The sequence below is a fragment of the Lissotriton vulgaris genome, chromosome 2_1 (assembly GCF_964263255.1).
Source record: "Lissotriton vulgaris chromosome 2_1, aLisVul1.2, whole genome shotgun sequence".
In the NCBI taxonomy this organism is placed as follows: domain Eukaryota; kingdom Metazoa; phylum Chordata; class Amphibia; order Caudata; family Salamandridae; genus Lissotriton; species Lissotriton vulgaris.
In genome coordinates this window covers 1,755,762,697-1,755,782,280 of record NC_141687.1, presented here as the reverse complement: position 1 = coordinate 1,755,782,280, position 19,584 = coordinate 1,755,762,697, and the positions used below count along the sequence as shown (strand labels likewise).

The 19,584-nt window shown below is 45.2% G+C and overlaps 1 protein-coding gene across 2 annotated transcripts in view; it reads left to right on the top strand.

The window, feature by feature from the left end:
- Window positions 1-19,584, top strand: part of PHRF1 (PHD and ring finger domains 1) — a 557,508-nt gene that overhangs the window by 501,309 nt on the left and 36,615 nt on the right. Inside the window, exon 16 of one of the 2 annotated variants that reach the window (XM_086957803.1) lies at window positions 4,911-5,168. The exons of the other annotated variant lie outside the window; for it this stretch is intronic. Coding sequence (XP_086813929.1) covers window positions 4,911-5,168 — 258 coding nt within the window. The remainder of the gene's footprint in view (window positions 1-4,910; window positions 5,169-19,584) is intronic. 2 annotated transcript variants of the gene reach the window in all.

Below are 19,584 nucleotides of genomic sequence, written 5' to 3'. Positions count from 1 at the left end.
TGTAAAAAAGTGCATGAAAAAGAAGTTGACTATACTTGAAGAAAACAACTAGTTCCAAAAAGCAAAACCAGTGAGGCGGATAAATAGAACCAGATCTATAAGAGAGACCTGTAACAAACAACTCAGAGAGAGATTGAAAACCTTATCCAAACAGAAGGGTTTGTTTGTTAGCCAAAAGGGTTATTAAGAAAAAACCAAAGCAAAAATCGGCATGTTCGCGCTAGATATATGCCAGGAAAAGCGCTAGGCTAGCTAAAACCCATGGAGTCTGCAAAGGCCGAGCACCAGAAACCCTTACCTCTCCGTCGTTACCTCGGGTCTGTGTGCTGAGCCGAGGGGGAGGTAACAAACTCACGTAATGTGAGTGTATTTCAGGAGAAGCTGCGGACCTAGGAGAAGCCTCCCATCTACAACCCTGCTATTGGTAGAGATGTTTGAGCCAATCGTGAGCAGTCTCAGCGATGTAGGCAAAAAAGCGCACAGCTGACGCTTATCAGCTGGCTCGAGTGAAGTAGCGGACCTGGGAGAAACCTCTCCGTCAAATGCTCACTATTGGCTGGCTGGCGTGGGCCAATAGGAAGCGATGTCAGCAAAATAGAGAGGAGACGCGCGGATGGCGCGTTCCACGCTGTTCGAGTGAAGTAGCGGACCTGGGAGAGAGCTCTCTGTCAAATGCTTTCTATTGGCTGGCTGTATTTACGGGACGTTCTTCGACACACACAGATGTTTGCAACCACTTCTGCTACATCGTTTTGATGCAGTTGTCAATGCGCGTCCCCACACCACATCACAGGCGATGTTTACTGTTTGACACATTATCATTGGCTGATTTACTCAACCAATGTCTTTCATTGGAGTACCGTCCCCTTGAATGTCCGCTACACGGCGTGGTTTGTTTTGGTTAGTTTTACAGCATACTCCGCGTGGAACGCGTCATCCGCGCGTTTCCTCTCTAACTTGTTGACATCGCTTCCGATTGGCCTACGCCAGCCAGCCAATAGAAAGCATTTGACAGAGAGCTCTCTCCCAGGTCCGCTACTTCACTCGAACAGCGTGGAACGCGCCATCCGCGCGTCTCCTCTCTATTTTGCTGACATCGCTTCCTATTGGCCCACGCCAGCCAGCCAATAGTGAGCATTTGACGGAGAGGTTTCTCCCAGGTCCGCTACTTCACTCGAGCCAGCTGATAAGCGTCAGCTGTGCGCTTTTTTGCCTACATCGCTGAGACTGCTCACGATTGGCTCAAACATCTCTACCAATAGCAGGGTTGTAGATGGGAGGCTTCTCCTAGGTCCGCAGCTTCTCCTGAAATACACTCACATTACGTGAGTTTGTTACCTCCCCCTCGGCTCAGCACACAGACCCGAGGTAACGACGGAGAGGTAAGGGTTTCTGGTGCTCGGCCTTTGCAGACTCCATGGGTTTTAGCTAGCCTAGCGCTTTTCCTGGCATATATCTAGCGCGAACATGCCGATTTTTGCTTTGGTTTTTTCTTAATAACCCTTTTGGCTAACAAACAAACCCTTCTGTTTGGATAAGGTTTTCAATCTCTCTCTGAGTTGTTTGTTACAGGTCTCTCTTATAGATCTGGTTCTATTTATCCGCCTCACTGGTTTTGCTTTTTGGAACTAGTTGTTTTCTTCAAGTATAGTCAACTTCTTTTTCATGCACTTTTTTACAGTGCGTGGCCTCCTTCCTACCTGAGCAGTCGCCAGGCGAGGTGAGGTTTTCTCTCCCTGCATTTAGGGAGAAGATACACCTTTTTCCTTTGAATCCACTGGACACTGGTTGATTATTCACGATAAGTATGTGTTGCGGTAGCTCATTTTGGTCCTGAAGAAAGCCGTTAAAGGCTGAAACATGTCGACCTAGTAACACTCTAGATAGCTAACCATTTTTTCCATGCTATCAGCACACTGCTTTTAATCATGTCAATTTGATGGTCAAACCCAATAAAGTTACCTTATGTCATCAAATTAGGCATTTTTAAATATCAGGAGCACTTTTCCTTTATTTTCTGCACTGCAACTTTCTTTCTTTCTGGCCTGTCTGCTCACATCCTGTCTTCTGTGGGTTGGATGTTTCGATCTCAAGGGTCCATGATCAGGCAACCTTAGACTTCGGCTGAGGATGAGCCTAGAGGACACCTTGTTTCCCACTACCCAGATGACGATACTCCGCTTTTGAGTGGGCTGATGGGTACTTTTTCCTAATCTCAGAGATTTTGTATCTTCTCCTCTTTTACCTTCTTTCTGAGATGACATAATATTGTCTCCATGTAAGATCAACAGTGTGGTCTGCTTGCAAATCTCTTTTTGGACACCACTTGGGTCCTTATTCCAACACAGACTGCAGGTACCTCCTTTGTTGTTTCGCTATATAAGTTGGGGGACTAGGTACCTACTGGGTCTATAAATTAATTCCCCTCGGACCCTCCAAACACTCAGTATATTATTGGCATATAAAAATTATGTCAGTAAGGTAATTAACCCAACACAGGGTGTAGCAGGGGCACTTTACTGTAATCTTAACTTTATTTAACGAAACTAATACCCCTAAATAACAGCATGTCAAACTAATTCGTGATACATTACGTAAATGTTTTTTGATCAACATTGTAAAGTGGTACTGTCTGCTTTTTGGGCGTGATGCAGTTGGTTTGCTGCAGTAGGCGGCGAGTCCAGCGTGATTGTAGAGGTCTGTGGGTTCCGTGGCTCATTTTGTCCTTCGTATATCAACTGAGGCCATTTACTTTTGATTGTGTTTTTTTTTCTTTCAATCTGAGTATTCCTATTTGAAAGCTGGGCTAAATCTTGCAGACTCTTGTCCGACAATCAGCCACTCTTGACATGCCAGATATTTTCATTAGTAACTCAGTGACTCCTGAGGTATATAGAATGAGCTGGTTCTTCCGTACAATGCATTTGTAACATGACTGGGTTCTGCAGCCTCTGCTCTTTTTAGTGGGTTATTAAGACATTAACCACACATCTACTTTCTTTTCTGATGTCTTGTTCACACCCTCTTTAAGAAAAAGTTGTACTCTGTTTTCTTTCGGCTCCTTCTTTGCGCCAACATCTGACACACAGTGTGGATTGGTTGTCCAGACAAACCCCCAGCATAGTTTGGAATGTCACTTAACGGTTCCACGCCGGTTGGAGCTTCTGAATGAGGAGTGAGAAAGAGAACAGTAGGTGTGTTAGTGCTCCCAGTGCGATGAAAATGGTGGCGACATGGGTCTGTAAAAGCGACGTGGCCACAGAAGCATAGCTAGGAATCCTTTCCATGAGTTGTAGCCTATTATTAAGGGTGTGGCTTGCAACATGTGAACAAGAATCTCGTGCTTCACACAACATGGCCCCTCACCAACATTTGGGTGCCTTTATGAGTTTTCTAATATGACATCGAGACATACCATACAACAATCAATAGCCCCCTAAACAAGCCAGGAATATTGGCTTTGCCAATGCATGTTAGCCATAAAAGATAAACAAGTAATAGTGCTTTCGTATTGATAATGTTTCAATTCTGAAAATATGAGACTGTGAATTAAACATTACTGTGGTATGGGGAGCGGTTTTCGGAGTGCCTCATTCGCTTTTGTTCTCCATTTTCATTTGCCTTATGCCACAGTCTCTCCTTATATTAGGCATATTTTTCTCGCCACAAGTTTCTGAAATCCTCCATCTGCCCGGCTCATACTCTTTCTTCTTCTTCCCGGCCTTTATCTACTTTTCTGCTTGTACTTCCTTGCATCATTTCTACTTCACCAAGCCCTCTCTCACACACACAATCTCTCTCCCCACCTGTAAACACAGCATTTTCTTTCTGTGGCGCGGTCAATATTTCACTGCTGTATGTACCTCTTTTGCACGCTTTCACACAAAGTAGCAATTACAATTGGCAAATATTGGACCATTTCTTGCTGCACTCTAAACGGAGGTCAAGAATTGAATGAGCATGTTGTCTGAACACCTTTGTTTGACTCACGGACGGGTACTGTGAGAAACTTGAACTGCTTTTCTGACTTGTCACACGTCTCCCATCAGGGCACAAATGCAAATAGTATTTGGAAAAGCAAGAGGAAGAAAAACGTGAAATGTAGACTGTGACCGCATCACTGACATGGATTACCTTATGGGTTTTACAGTCATTGTTGAGAAATATATCTTTTATCCTGTAAAGATAGAGTTCTCAACCTAGGGCCCCATTGGGACCCTTTTCAAAGTCCTTATTTAATTGCTGACAGAGTCTGCCCCACTTAAACTCCTGATGGGCATGAAGCAGGGAGAAACCGACTGCACAATGGAAAACGGTAATCTCGTGACTTTAGGCGACAACAAATTAATCTTCTATATTTTCTTTGTTTCTAGTAAAGCAGGGAATAGCAAGGTACAACATCGAAAACGAGGGGCTTCTGTAGGAACGATACATGTAAATGGCTTACAATGTTGCTCTGTAGAGGTCCTCTGATCTTCAAGAGGTTGAAATATTCTTTCGCTGTTCTTTTCACAAGAACAAGCTGAGCACATAGGACAGTGTGTTGCTACTCCAGTTGGCTGAATGTCACCCGCATAATATCCAAACCTCGAAATGGATCCTGTTGGGAAATCAAAGGCAAATATAGCATTTGATTTCTTCACCAAATATGTATGCGAATTGAGTAAAAGCTGCCTTTGAAGATATTACATAGATTCGTAACCAAAAAACTCTCTGTAGTAACTTGCTGAATAATCTGAATTTGCTCTGTTAAATGAATGATCGGACAACCTACATCGTTAAGTGTGCCAGTTGTATTGCAAGCTTATAAACCGGCCTGGTGCCAGCAATGTAAGCACAGTACACGATAGACATTTTAGCAACTTAACCTTCAATTCTTTTAAATAACTTTGCGCCTCTCTGTTGGATAGGTTCACAGCCCGGACGTCCCTTTGACTCCACCCCTGTCGTCAAGTTTCGCAACCTACACTCCTGTCAGCGAGCCCTCTGCTCAGTATGTCATGACGGGGAGCCTTCCTCTGCTTGGATGCATGGCAGGTTCAGCTGTAACGTCTGAGCCGGGGAACCTGGCAGTAGCTTCTGAACCAGGATCACAGTCAGCCTTCACAGGTGACGCTGAGGAGAAGACCACATTTCCGAAACCATCACTGGATAGAATCACCCAAGAAGTAAGGGAGGTGCTTCTAGAGGGCTTCATTTTAAAGTTGTTAAAAAGTACTAACGAAGTAGGATTTATCGATATCTGGTAGAAAAGTGAGCATTTATGAACAAGAAGTACCTGACTAGGTTTACATTTTTCCAATTATAAAACCAATATATAAATCTACTTCCAAAAATGTTGCAGCTACTTAGGGTGTATTAAGGCAAGGTCGAGCCACAACAGATGAAATCAAGGCTTTTAGGGTGGGTGTGAAATTCATTTAATTGTTTTACACAATTCCCTTCAGATTTCCAATGGTAGCTGCAAGTAGGCGGGAAAGCAAAATTGTGTTGTGAGTAGTATAACTGCATGCTTTTTTTCTTTTTAACAATGTTGGTGCTTATAGGCAGGATTATGAGTACATGCAAACACTACTTGGTAAGTTTGTATGAGTGGGTGAAAAAGCCATTTCAAAATTATTCTCCATAAATGTCAAAATTGAGTAATTACTCCTTCTCGAGATGATCTGTGTTGTACGACTGCAAATTATTGTAATCCTTCAAAAGCATAGATTGCTGAATTGTACTGCGTCTTCTGTTAGTGACCCACAAAATGCACACAGAAGCTCTGTCCTTCTTATGTTATCAGTACTTGTAAAGCTCATGTAGCACCAGACTGTTCCTTGGCGCGGGTATAAGACCCCACCGAATCAGGCATAAAATTGTTTGAAAAGCCAGATTTTTAGGTGTTGTCTGGATCTGGTATAACAGGGGGTCGACCTGATTTCCAATGAGAGGGAGTTCCAAATACTAGGGGTGAGTACAGAGAAGCTGGAGCTGCCCAATTATTTCTTCTTGAATAAGGGGGGGAGGGGGGGGGAGATGAGAAGGCTCCGGTGAGAAGTTTTAAGATTGCGGGAGGGAGTGTTCTTTTGAATGCGATCTGAGATGGAAGCTGGGCTGCTGCCATATAGTGATTTAAAGATGATGCAGCCTGTGTAGTTGCCTCATCGGGTGGGTCATGTGGCATCTCCTAGGTTGACAGTAGATGAGTTGGCTGCTTGTCTCTGAGACAATTGCAATTCACATTTGTGTCCTTCCGGTATACCCAGGTACATAGAATTCGCATAGTCGATCCCCAAGTTGACTAATGCAATGACAACCTGGATAAGAGCTTCAAGAGTAAGACATTTGCCAATTACAAGCTGCTAGTGGCCTGTAAGAAGCAGGGTGAGATCATAGCCCCTACTTTAGGTTTCAAAGACCCCTGGGGCACGCCACATGTACTTTGGGTGAGCGGAAAGGGAAAAGAGAAACCAATTGGACACAGTCCTTCAGGAAAAAGGAGATCCACTTGAGCACTGTTCCCAGGGGGCGAGCAGTTCTCCTGATCCGGTCGATCAGAAGTTCATGGTCCACTGTGTTGAAGGCTGCTGAGAGATCTAAGAACACCAGCGCCTGAGTGGTACCCTTATCGGCTTCTTCCCGCATGTCATCTACGACTGAGAGGCTGACCGCTTCGGTGGAGTGTGCTGGCCGAAAGCCTATTTGATGGGGGATCGAGAAAGTGGTAGTCCTTAGGAAGGAACATAAGCATCTAGCAGCATTTGTTTCCAGAACATTTGCTAGGTATGGTAGTAAGGATATGGGTTGTATGTTGGAACAACGAGTTCCTTTACAACGCCTACCTGAACAACAAAGCCCCAACTACAACCACGTCTTAAGCATGACTAGCTTTACCACGCATTTCTTTACCACAATTTTTCGTGGTAACGGCATGCTTGTTAGACTGCTATCCGTGACTGAGTTTACCACCCCCAACCTCCTTAAAACTATCCCGACCCCACCATCCCCTAAAAGCTAATCTGTGCCCCCGCCCCCTAAAAACTAGGCCAGGTCCCCCTAACCCCTCTAATTACTAACTCAAACCCCTCCCACCCCCTAAAAACGAACCCAACCCTCCTCCCCCTAAAAACTAACCTGAACGCCCCGACACCCTATAAAAACTAACTCAAAACCCTCCCACCCCTAAAAACTAAATTTTGCAGATTTATTTTCGGAACAGTTGTGGCCCCCTCCAGGCTCGGGGGGGGGCGGAGGGGGCCTCAACTGTTCTGCACCGACCCCTCCAGTGTACCCCCATAAATCCGGTCATGGATCTGGACCAGTGCCAATTGTGTCATTACGACCTTTCCTGGCGCCAGTCCCAACACCCACTAGCGGTGCAAGCCGTATTTTGATCTATTATAACACTGAGCAGTGTCGACCGATGTTGATTCTGGTGCTGACAGGACCTCTATGTTATATGCCGGAGCCTAAGCCTTATCTGCCGGGCTAGGCCTTGGGGTGGATCAGGAGGGATCACTGGACCCTTTAGTATACCAGTATGAACAGGAGTTGAACTGGTATGAGGAACTGGGTGATGCCAGTGGACTGGACACCTCTCCATGTTCCAGCATGCTCTCCTCTCCACTGTGGCTACGGAGGCAGGAGCTACTTATGCAATGATGTTACGAAGGTCGTTTGAGGTAAAGGCCACCATCTTGACCGAGTGGTTGCAACCGGTAGTCTCTTTCACTGACTGCCTACTGCCATTCAACAAAGCCCTCACTGGCGTCCTTCTGGGGTCCTGGTCCATACCCATCACAGGAGCTCCTGTGAATAGGACGATTGCCCATCGCCCTGCTGCGCCCTAGAGGACCAAAGTTTCCTCACGCAGCACCCTACCCCGGAGAGCTTGGTGGGCTCTATGTAATGTAATGGTACTTGTATAGTGCACGAATCACCATGAGGCATCTCGGCGCTTGTACGAATACCGCTTAGGAACCCTTCCTGGCCTTTCCCTGTGAAGTGCCCACTCCTGGGCACCCCCAAGGTGAAGCAAGGCATCCTAGCGTTGTTGGGGCCGTTGTGGAGATTAAGCAAGCTATTGCCCAGAGTTGCAGAGTGGGACCCATGATTAGAATAGGCACCGAGGTGAGAATTATCAGGTCCGGGGAAATTGAGCCCAAGAGCCGCCGAGGCGGAAATTGAACCCTGGTCCCGGGCCAGACCTCTGCATCAGGGTCTGCCGCTCTAACCATTGAGCCACACTTCTCCACACCACCATGGTGCGTTCCCTGTTGCTCCCACGGACAGGGAATCAAAGAGGCTAGACAGCTTGGAATGAATGTTTTCTTCCACCAGCCTTTCTTTGTGGTCAGTGAACATCACATTCTTATTGGGCCGTTATTTCCACACGCTGTGGGAAACAGTTGAGAAAGTGCTGCCACAGGTCCCAGAGAAGGCCCGGGCCATTCTCTCTCAGGCAGTTTCATACTGGAAAGACGCAGCAAAGTTCACTATATGCTGGAGCTTGGACACGACCAACTTGCTGGGCAGAGCGGTTTCGTCGACAGTGGCCCACAGACGCAATGCCATGCCTGGTTGAGAAAATCTAGCTTTTCAGGGGATGTCCAGGCTTCCCTCATGAGGATGCTTTTGGTGGCCCTCGTCTCTTCGGATACAAGGCAGATTAGGGGCTGGAGCACTTTAAGGACTTGCGGGCTACGGCCAAGTTCGTGGGCCTCTCGGCTGCCCCACGTCCCATGTCTGCCTTTCAATCCCAGCCACCGAGCTGCACAACTTCCCACCATCTGCGTGCACGAGGGCCCGGTTCCTACGGGCCTTGTGGGTTGTTAGGTAGCTAGCACTGTGGTCCAGTCACCACCCCCTGCAGCTTCCAAACCTTGCTAATCTTGTCCTTTTAGATCATCAACTTCCAGTTGGTGGCAGAATCTGCCATCACCTCCACCACTGACAGCCCATTACACGGACAGGTGGGTACTGCAGATGGTCCGAAGAGGCTACTCTCTACCCTCCGAGACTACCTCTCTCTTTATACCTCTATCTTACAACTGGCTGACGAAGGATCATCTGTCACTGCTCCAGGAAGAAGTCATGGTTGTTTTGGCCAAGGGAGCCATAGAGAGGGTTCCGGTGCCAGACGTAGGCTGTGGTTGCTATTCGCGCAATTTCTTGTCCCAAAAAAGGAAAAGGGCATTAATACTATCCTAGATCCCCAAGCCCTCAACTACTTCCTAGAAAAGTAGACATTCAAAATGCTCCTATTGGGTCAGGTCTCCTATTGGGTCAGGTCTGGTCTGCCCTGGAACCATGAAACTGAATGGTAGCGTTGGACTTGCAGGATGCCTATTTTCATATCCCTGTCTTGCCTGCCCACCAGCGTTGCCTGCGGTTTATGGTAGGCCACGAGCATTTTTAGTTCACCGTGCTCCCTTTTGGCCTTTACTGCGCCCATCGGTTGTTCACCAAAGTGATGGTCGTAGTTGTAGACCAGGGGTGCCACTCTTATTCAAGCTTGGCGACTGCGTGCTGAAGCTGGGCTCCCCCCAGGCTGTCGTTTCCCACCTGCAGACTACAGCTGACCTCCTGCATTTGCTGGGGTTCACTATCAACATGCCAAAGTCACCCCTGACTCCCTATCAGACACTCCCTTTCATCAGAGCTGTTCTGGACCAGTGCAGTTTCTGACTTATCCTCCAGAGTGGCAAGTTCAGGCTATGCGGGCTATGATACAGATGTTTCAGCCATTATCCTGGATGTTTGGGAGACTGACTCTCATGCTGCTGGGCCTCATAACCTCCTGCTAGTGACACATAAAATATGTGGCTCAGTAGTAGGAGTGGGTGCAGCATCAGGGAAATCTTCCCCACATGGTCCAGATCTCAGAGGGAAGAGCTAAGGACCTGCAGTGGTGGCTAATGAACCGCGATTGGGGTCAGAGGCAGACCCCTATCCCTTTCCCAACCAGATCTCACAGTGGTGACGGATGCTTCACTCCTGGGAATGGGTGGCCACTTGGGAGAGGTGAAGATCAAAAGACTCTGGTCTCTGGCTGAATCTGGACTCCACATCAACCTGTTGGAGCTTCAAGCGATCAAACTGGCATGGAACGCCCTTCTACTCTCTTTCAAGGGAAGGCTAGTAAGTGTTCTCGAACAACATCACTGCTATGTGGTACTGCAACAAAAGGGGTGGGGTGGGCTTGTGGACCCTTTTGTCAAGAGGCCCTGCGTCTCTTGACATGGCTAGAACGGCAGGGCATTTCCCTGGTGGTTCAACACCTGGCAGATTCCTTGAACACCAGGGCGGACAAACCCAGCCATCGATGCCCAGCAGATCGCGATTGGCGTCTCCACCGGGAGGTAGTACAAGGTCTCTTTCAACGGTGGGGAGAGCCTTGGTTGGATGTGATCGCCTCTGCTGTAAACACACAATGTCAGCAGTTTTGCACGCTGGAGTTTACAAGGCAGCTCTCGCTCGGATACGCTTTTCTTCTCGAGTGGAGCTCAAGCCACCTGTATGCCTCTCCGCCAATACCACTCCTAACCAGTATTCTCAAGAAGATCATGAACGACGAAGCCCAGGTCATCCTTATGACTCCGGGCTGGGCAAGGAGAGTCTGGCATCCCAACCTTCTGAACATAAGCATCAAGGGTCTTCTGTTGCAGCAGCATGGAAGGGTCTTCCACCCGAACCTGTCAACTCTTCCCCTTCTTGCGTGGAGATTGGAGGAAGGTCGAAATCTATCAACTGCCGCTCAAAGTCTGTAATGTTATTATGGCAGCCAGGCATCCCTCCATCAAGACAATACACGCCTGCCAATGGAAAAAGTTTGTATCATATTGTACAGAAAAGTCTATTGACCCTCTTTCTACCTCCATTTCTGATATTTTACTTTTTATTTTGGCCCGTGACAATTAGGGCTCTGCTCTGGGCACTCGGAAAGAGTATCTTTCTGCCGTGTCTGCCTTCTTAAAGCTGCCTGACCAACCCTCCTTATTTAAGCCCCTCAGGCTGCTCACCATCAAAACGGCCTTTCTTGTGGCCATTGCATCAGCTAGGAGGGTCAGTGAGCTGCAGGCCTTATCATCTAAGCCTCCCTTCCTATCAGTTTTTCCTGACAAACTGGCACATCACACTAGGGCCTCTTTCCTGCCAAACGTGGTAACACCATTTCATGTGGGCCAGTCTTTCACCTTGCCCATTTTCTACGCTCCTTCACATCCCTATAAAGAATAGGAGGTACTCCAGCATCTGGACCTAAAAGGAGCATTGTCGTTCAACCTAGACTGCACAAAAGATGTCTGGGTGGACTACCAATTCTTCATGGAGTATGTCGTTCTCTGCATCAATATCTGCTACGCACTGGCAAAGAAGCAGCCTCCTGAAGGCTTAGAAGCTCATTTCACCAGAGCTACGGCTGCGACCGCTGCGTTAACCCGTGGAGTTCCAGTCCTGGACATCTGTCCGGCAGCATGTGCACATCCCTGCCCACGTTTATCAAGCATTTCTGCTTGGACAGTCTGGTCCGCAGGGACAGGCAGTTTGGTCCTGCAGGACTTTTTAGTTTAAATTAGTCTGCACACCCACTATTCAATGGTAAGGAAACTGCATCTAGTTAGTTACTTACTTACCTTCGGCAACTACTTATCTGGTAGAGACAATATCTAGCTGCAGATTCCTTACCGGCGCACCCATCCTCACCGCTCTGCGAGCATATTGGTAGGGTCAGGGCTTATCCCTTTCAGGGCCCTAGTTTGGACATACCAGTGTCCGTGCACTTTATGACTCCACGCTTCTGGCATGGAAAGTTGTGAAAAGTAACTGAAATCAGCTCTTAGAGGTGGCACCTATATAGGGGATTCAGATGTCACTTCTACTGCAGATGACGCCAACAATGCCACGTGGAGTTGACTGATGCCACCTACGGCCATGCAGGGATAATGGGTAGAAATCTGCTGCTAGATATGGTCTCTATCAGATAAGCTGTTACCGAAGGTGAGTAACTTGTTCTTCACAACACTGCATGTCAGGGGAGCACTTATACTTGGAAACATAGAGCCTCTATTATGTGTGGTGGGGTGGGGGTTAAGAAAAAGATAGGGAGAGAGTTCTTACTTGTTTTACCTAAGATACAGTGAACAAAGGTTAAAAGTAATTTATGGTGGGTAAAGTAATTGCATTTGGGTCCACATCTGGTGCAGTTAAAAACCAAGGGGGATAATTAAGCGCATAATTAGGATGACCTGTTTCAGCACCTTCACCTGTCCATAAGTAAGTTGCCACTGGCTTGGTTATGACAGGTGGCGAAAAAAAGTCGGGATTAGGAGAGTCAAGTTCTATGCAGTGTGTTCACATGACCAATGGCAGAGGAATCAAGGTTACAACGATCCTGTTTTGTTTTGTCTGACTTCTGAAAGGTTTTGGTTACACGCATATTTGTGGAAATAGCATCCCAAACTCAAGAAGCCGGCACTAATTTGGAAACTCCAACTAGGTTCTGCTCTTATTTAAGTGTTAGAATTTAAAGTCTGGCTTTGGATAAGGCCACTGAGCAAAGGTTTTGTCCTTGGCTAGTGAGCTTGTCTGCAAGTTATGCAGGCTGTTGGAATAGGAATGACCTCTGTTATATACAGGTACATAACTACAGCTCTGAACTAGATGCATATTCTGTGAAGGCTGTGCATGTTAGAGGGTGATATTAACATTCCTTAGCTTAAAAGAACATCCTATTTGCTGAGTTTCTCACTTGCTTCTTCCTGTTTGACAGATCTTAACCTAGAAAGAGATACAATGGACAATGTGAGATGATTCGCACTTAGGTGGAATTAGGGAGTCTTTCTCTTGCAAGAAGTTGTTTTTGGTTGTAACATAGTAGGCTAAAATTATTTATTTGCAAGAACGATATTGCAGAATAAAAAAAACTCTGATTTCATTTGTAGAGAAGTTAATGAAACATATATGTTTTGGAATTTGAAAGATCTAATTCTTGCACACAATAGTATGCATGTAACAGGTTTCTATCCAAAGTAGGCAGTTGGTACACTGATGCCCATGATGCTATATAATTGTAAGATCTTAACTACAATGCATGACTGATTATTCGTATGTATGCATTACCTCCCCATATGACAAATGCATATATTGAATAGTAAGGAAAGCAGTGACCCTTTGAGCTCCCTAGTTGAAAGTTCTGGCAGCTGTGTAGGAGCAGATTTTCCTAGAGTGGGCGTGCAGACTAGTTGTGCCATCTCTCTAACCGCATCGCTGCTGCGGCGATTTTTGCGCTGTGCAGCTTTTTTTAAAAAGCCGCGTTATATGACGAGCTCAGCTCGTCATCAGCACAGGCCACCCGTGGCTGATGACGAGCTGAGCTCGTCATCAGCATTGAAGAGGTTAAAATTGTAAAAGTTTTGAAAATTCTCATTCAGGGAATCTTGGTTGATAGTCCTAAAAACTGATTTGCTTGCATGTTTGAGATCCCAGAGATTTTTTTAAGATCATCAATATTTTCACTCCTCTTTAGAAAAGCCACATTTTCTTATTCAAAACATGTTTTAGCAACCAACTTAACCGCTTATTGGCCAAATTCATTTATTATCCCAAACAGAAAATTAAATAGTTGAGTAACCAAATATCCCTGGTGACAAGAACAACCTTTTCCACAATTTTTTTTAAAGTAAAAAAGACTCGGAAAACTAGGGCAATGGACAGACTTTGTAGTTTAAAGAATCCCAATCCTTTAGTATCACACGAGGCTTAGTCAGTGGAAGTTGCTGCAGTGTTTTCTCCGGCTGCTGTTAACAGGATTCTGGAGCGCTGAGCTTAGCTTTTGGTTTTTTGATAGGAAATCATTCATAACCTTTAAAAGTGATTCACATCTATTGTGATTCAGAGTGTTTTCCTATCACTTTGTGACAGAAGTGTTTTTCTACTCAAAATTGCTGTTCCTGTTTTCGAAGTGCCCTCTGTGGTGTAGAAAATAGATCCTCAGCTCCTCATGATTTGTGTAGTGTTTGCATTCCTTGAACATGTTACTAAAAAGTTCGAGTTCTGCCTGAAGTCCTCCTGGTGCACCTTAAAGGACAAGGAGAAAATCTGTGTCACTTTCTACAGGAGACTGAATGAAGGTACCACTATCTGGAAAATCAAGCAAGAGAGAAGAAGGAGGAACTCCTATCACAGCTCTAACCACATCTCCAAGGACTCCTCAACAGGAGATCCAAGAAGAGACACCACCATAGAAAAACGTGCCTTTTGAGACTCGATGGCAAGATCCATAACGTTGGGCAAGGTACAGCGCAACTTGCTCACTGTAGGAAATGACTTTCTTTTGCATGATATCCTCCAGATTTTTGCCCTACCTGTTATTCTGGCTTTAGAACTCTGTGCCCTTTCGGATCTTCCATAACCTACAGTTGAGTTTGAAAGCAAATGCCCTAATGAAGGTGCTACAGACTGGACAATCCTTTACTGAACTCTTAATGTCAATCAACGAGGCCCTGACAGACACCGCATGGTCACTTGGAACAAAACCTGTTCTTGCCCACCATTAAAGAGACATTGTTATATACCATCTCCGGACGAGTGTGCTTTTTCATACTTGGCACCCTGCTCCTGAGAGTCTGTTGGTACACTCCTCCAACATCCGGGTTAATCCAAATTTATTCTGACAAATCACACCCCACTCCCAGGCAGAGTCACAAAAGAATTTAGTCATTTGGGAAGAAAATGTTTTCTTCCACTAGTGTCACAATTGAGTAGTCAATCCCAGCCGCTTGCTGAGCAGGTATTTCCATGCTGTATAGGGTTCAATTGCTTATATCCTACCAACTCCCCAGATGAATTCTGTACTAATTTCGTATATTCAAGATGCTACCAAGTACATCATCTAATCAGACATGGACACACCAGAAGCAGTTGGTACTAGTACTACTAGTGTGGTGTTTCAGCGCAACATATTGATGAGGTCCAAGGGATTCTCAGGTGACATCCAGGCATCATTTAGCAATTTGTTTTTGACGGTCTCACTGCCAACTTCACCAACTAGAGCTTCAAATAAAGTAGCGCTACAGCATGCTCTTTGTCTTTCCACACCAGCAAGACTGTACCCACAGCAGTTGCGCCCTTTTATGAGGTGTTGCTAGCTGTTTTGCCTACAGATGACTCTAAAGCCCGTCGCCAAGACCCACCACAATCGAGGAGTTTGGTTGTGAGCTACAGATCTCAAAGACCCTAATTCCACATTCCTGTGGCAGAGAAACACCTAAAGTTCCTCATAAAGAATAGCCATTACCCATGCAAAGTCCATCCATTTGGCATCAAGTTGGCACAAGAACTGTTTTGAAGTGCATGCCTGTAGTTGTGGAACACCTCAGACGGCAAAAGATACTCTGTCTGCCGATATCGTGTTTCCTATTAGTAGAACAGAGATCCAGAATGAGATCTGAAAAACCTGGTGCACAACTCAACTCACTCCTAGGAGTGTAGGAACGAATATGCTATATTCAATTCAATTACAACATTTATCATATAAGTTTACAAAGTAATCATCATTTTGTGAACAGCTGGTGGTGAAAAAATCTTCAGGCGATATGTTGATGCTTTATGGTTTTTATTTTGTTGATTGGAAATTGTTGGCTGTCACAAATTCCACGATTATGGTATCATTGCATCAAAATAAATACATTCCCAATGCATTTCGGGCACATCTTGCCCTTCATCAGGGGAATCTGCAAAAATCAGTACAATATATTACCAAAAATGGTTTGAGAGGAAACGAACATACATAAGTTTACTGCTGGGGTTAGGCTTATACATAATGAAGGAATCGTCAAATAGGTAAGACTAGATGCCTGAGTGCCGCAAACAACGGTGGTGGTGAAATAGAGAGAATACCAGTGGAGAAAACAGAGGTGAACAAGGTGTTGATTAAGGCGTGCTAACCCAGAATATTCTATGGAGGGAGCCAGAAAGTCTTGCATGCACTATATGTCTGGGATACAGGATAGCGAGTAATGTGAACCACTATGTGCTCAATAGCGGGTGAAAACAAGATCCCAGAAAAATTAGGCTTATTCTTACTTCAAACTGGTAGCTTCTTGCTACCTGCGACTTCGGCCCGAGAGGAGAGTCCTATGGGGCTGTGGGAATGGCATGTGATAAACCGGTGTGACTGTAACAAGGATAATATAAATATTGAGGATAATCAGACTAAATATTGGTTGCTAAATACATATTCTAATGGATAGCAGTGGGACTTACCCGTCTGAGATTCACGAAGTGAACCGGAGGGTCAAGAAAAAAAGGACCGAATCTGTTGAGAAAGTTAGATTACTGCTTAACTGTGCTGCGAGGTCACCGAACGACCAGGAGACAACCATTAATGTACTAGAAACTCACCGGCACGAGTAGAGTGCTCTCCGAATAATAACGGGGCAATGCCAAAAGGGGCACGCTGTGTTGTGTTGAATCCGCGGTGTGGCGGCTATAATGTGTATTAAGGAGAGGGAAAACGGAAATGAAAAGAGGACTGTACTACAAAAGAGTGTCGGCCATCTTAGAAAAGGAAAAATAAAGTGAATCAACAAATAATGGTAACCGATCACCGAGAGCCCATGAATGTGGCACTGAAGTATCAATCTGTATGATTACAAAGGTGTAAATGGTAAAATAACCTATCTAGCAACAAATGCGTTAATGTTCACAAATATAGAAAAATACTTCGATTAAATATACATTTAATATGCAGTAGCATTAAATTCACAGGATGACACATGGACAGATATCAAGTCATGTTAAGAAATGCACACGTACAGCTAAAAATGACATTCTTATACAGAACTGGTCATTGTGAGATGACTCTCTTATAAGAAACTAGCTAACTCAAACTTGTCATTGAGCCCTGTGGGAATCAAAGTTTGCCGAAACAAAATCCAATGAGCTTCCCGTTGTGACAAGAATTTAGACATGTCACGGTCTGGATGCTGTTCTAAAACCTCAAGTACCCCGAATCAGAGTTGCGAAATGTTGTGTCTACTGTTGTGCTAGTGTTGTGCTATGGGGGAACTAGTTGTGTTGGTGCATATACGGCTTTTGTGTTCAGTTATTCGTGTATGCAGCATGCGTTCCGTTTTGCCTACGTAAAACAAGTCACAAGGACATTTTATGTAATACACCACATGATGACTGTTGCATGTGGCGTTAAATTTCAATGTGAAGGGTTTGCCTGACCTCGGGTGGTGGATCTGTTTACCCGTAATGGCATTATTACAATTGGAACAGTTGAAACATTTCATCATTCCTTTGTGAGTAACTTCAGTGGGGGATCGACGTTTATTCAGAATCTCTTTAAGATTAGGTGATCTCCTGTAAGCAAATAACGGAGGTTCCGCAAACATCCCTTTAAAATCTGGCTCTGATTGTAAAAGGGACCATCTTTTTAAGATGGTGGATTTGATCAAGTTGGATTGAGTGGAGTACGTGGATACAAATACTTGTCTGGAGGGTGTGGTCTGCTTACTGCTCTTGGTCAACAATTTCTCACGGTCTAGAGTAGCAGCTAGTCTAGCTGCCTCATCAATCACTTTGGGGGGGATACCCTCTCTGTTTATATTTGGTTTTGAAAACATCAATTGACTGCAGGCCTGTTTCTTGGTTGGAATTGATGAGTTTGATTCGCAAGAATTGCGAATAAGGAAGGTGGCGTTTGAGTGACCACGGGTGAAAGCTCTGGTACGCTAGGACATTGTTTCGGTCAGTGGGTTTGGTGAAAATTGATGTGGTGATTACACCTTCGTTATTGGGAAATTTGGTAGAAATATATTCTCTTGTTTTGACTGTGATCCATTTCATATCAACTACTTTAGATAGGATGGAGTCGAGAACACTACAGAATTCGTTGGTGGGATCTTGAGTAAGAGGCAAGTAAGTTGTAGAATCTTGTAGCATGTGCTCAATTATTTTTTGTTCGTACTTGGAGCGGTCCATGACAACTAAAGTGCAACCTTTGTCTGCTTTAGTGAAATGGAGCGTGGGGTTGGATGTGAGAGAACTTAATGACATTTTCTCACCTCTGGTCAAATTGGATGAGGTTTGTGATGTGCACAGTATGTTAGAAATATCTTGTTTAACAAGAGTTTCAAAAAGGTCTGTGGTCTTGTGGGAAATAGGTGCCAAAAAAGTGCTTTTAGGTCTGAACTCTTGGTATTCTGTCTCTTGAGAAGTCGTGGGTTGAGTCTCAATAGTGGAAAAAAAGTAACGAAGTCGCAGATTTCTAGTAAATCTGAATAAGGTCACCTGAGTATCTAATGTTCTATCTTGATTTGTGGGAACAAAAGAACATCCTTTTTCCAAGACTGACAACTGGTTGGAGGTGAGTTGTTTCTAAGAGATATTAACCACTAATGTTTCTTTTTCCGGCTTGGTTTGCCTGAATCGATGACCTCTACGGGTTTTGGGACTGACTGGCCTATTGGTGGTTGGTTGGATGCCGGACTTGTGGACAAAAAAGCCACCTTGGAAGTGGTGGCGCTGGTACTAGTGGCATCCCTGCCTTCCACTGAAGGTGCGGAGGCTCCTTCAGTTGATGGTACTGGGGGGCGGTTCGATAGTGTGTCAGAAACTGAAACTACACTTTCCTCAGTTGAAGTGTTAGTAGGTTTTTGCCATATCCGTTTCTGGGCATATACTTCAGCCCATGAGTAAACTTCATCGAGCTTATAGTCGATTGTGTCACAACGAAATTTACGGACTTTACGTTCATGTATATCTTTAGCATAGGTATCTAATCTGATATTGATGTCTGCTAAAGTTGATGTCCAGAGGTCAACCTCCATACGTTGAGTTAAGTTGTAGTGTAGTGTATTTTGTAAAGTGCACAGCTGCCCCAACGGGGCGTCCTGGCACTGTATAACGCTGTGGAACCCTTCCTGGCTCTCCCTGTGAGATGCTCCTCCTGGGCACCCCCAAGGTGAAGCCAGGCATCCCAGTGTTGTAGGGGCCGTTGTGGAGATTAAGCAAGCTATTGCCCAGAGTTTCAGAGTGGGACCCATGATTAGAGTATGCGCCGAGGCGAGAATTATCGAGTATGCGGACATTGAGCCCAAGACCCTGCCGCGTCGGGACTTGAACCCTGGTCCCGGGCCTGATCTCTGCTTCAGAGTCTGCCGCTCTAACCAGTGAGCCACACTTTTCCACCAGTTGGCCTGTAGGTCTTTAATTTCTGACTCTAATCCACTAAGAACTTGGGAAAGCTCTTCTACAATTTAATAGAATTAGGTCCAGAGAGCACTTGTTCAAAATGGCGTACCATTTTGCCATGAATTTTGTATTCATTTTAAAAAGCATCGGTTTGATTGCCAGTCGCAGGCCTCTCGGTATGCGGCTGGCTCTGTGATATTGAACAAGTGTGGTGGTGTGCAGTCGTTGATTGATTTCGCGACGCATTAAATATTCAAGTTGTTTTACTTGTTGCTGGATAGGACCAGAGGAAACATCAAATGTCCTAACCTCTTTAATAAGCCCATATATGTCCGCTGCCTCTGCGGCTCAATATGCTTTAGTTTGGGCCTTGTTTTCCGTGAGATATAAGATATTGTC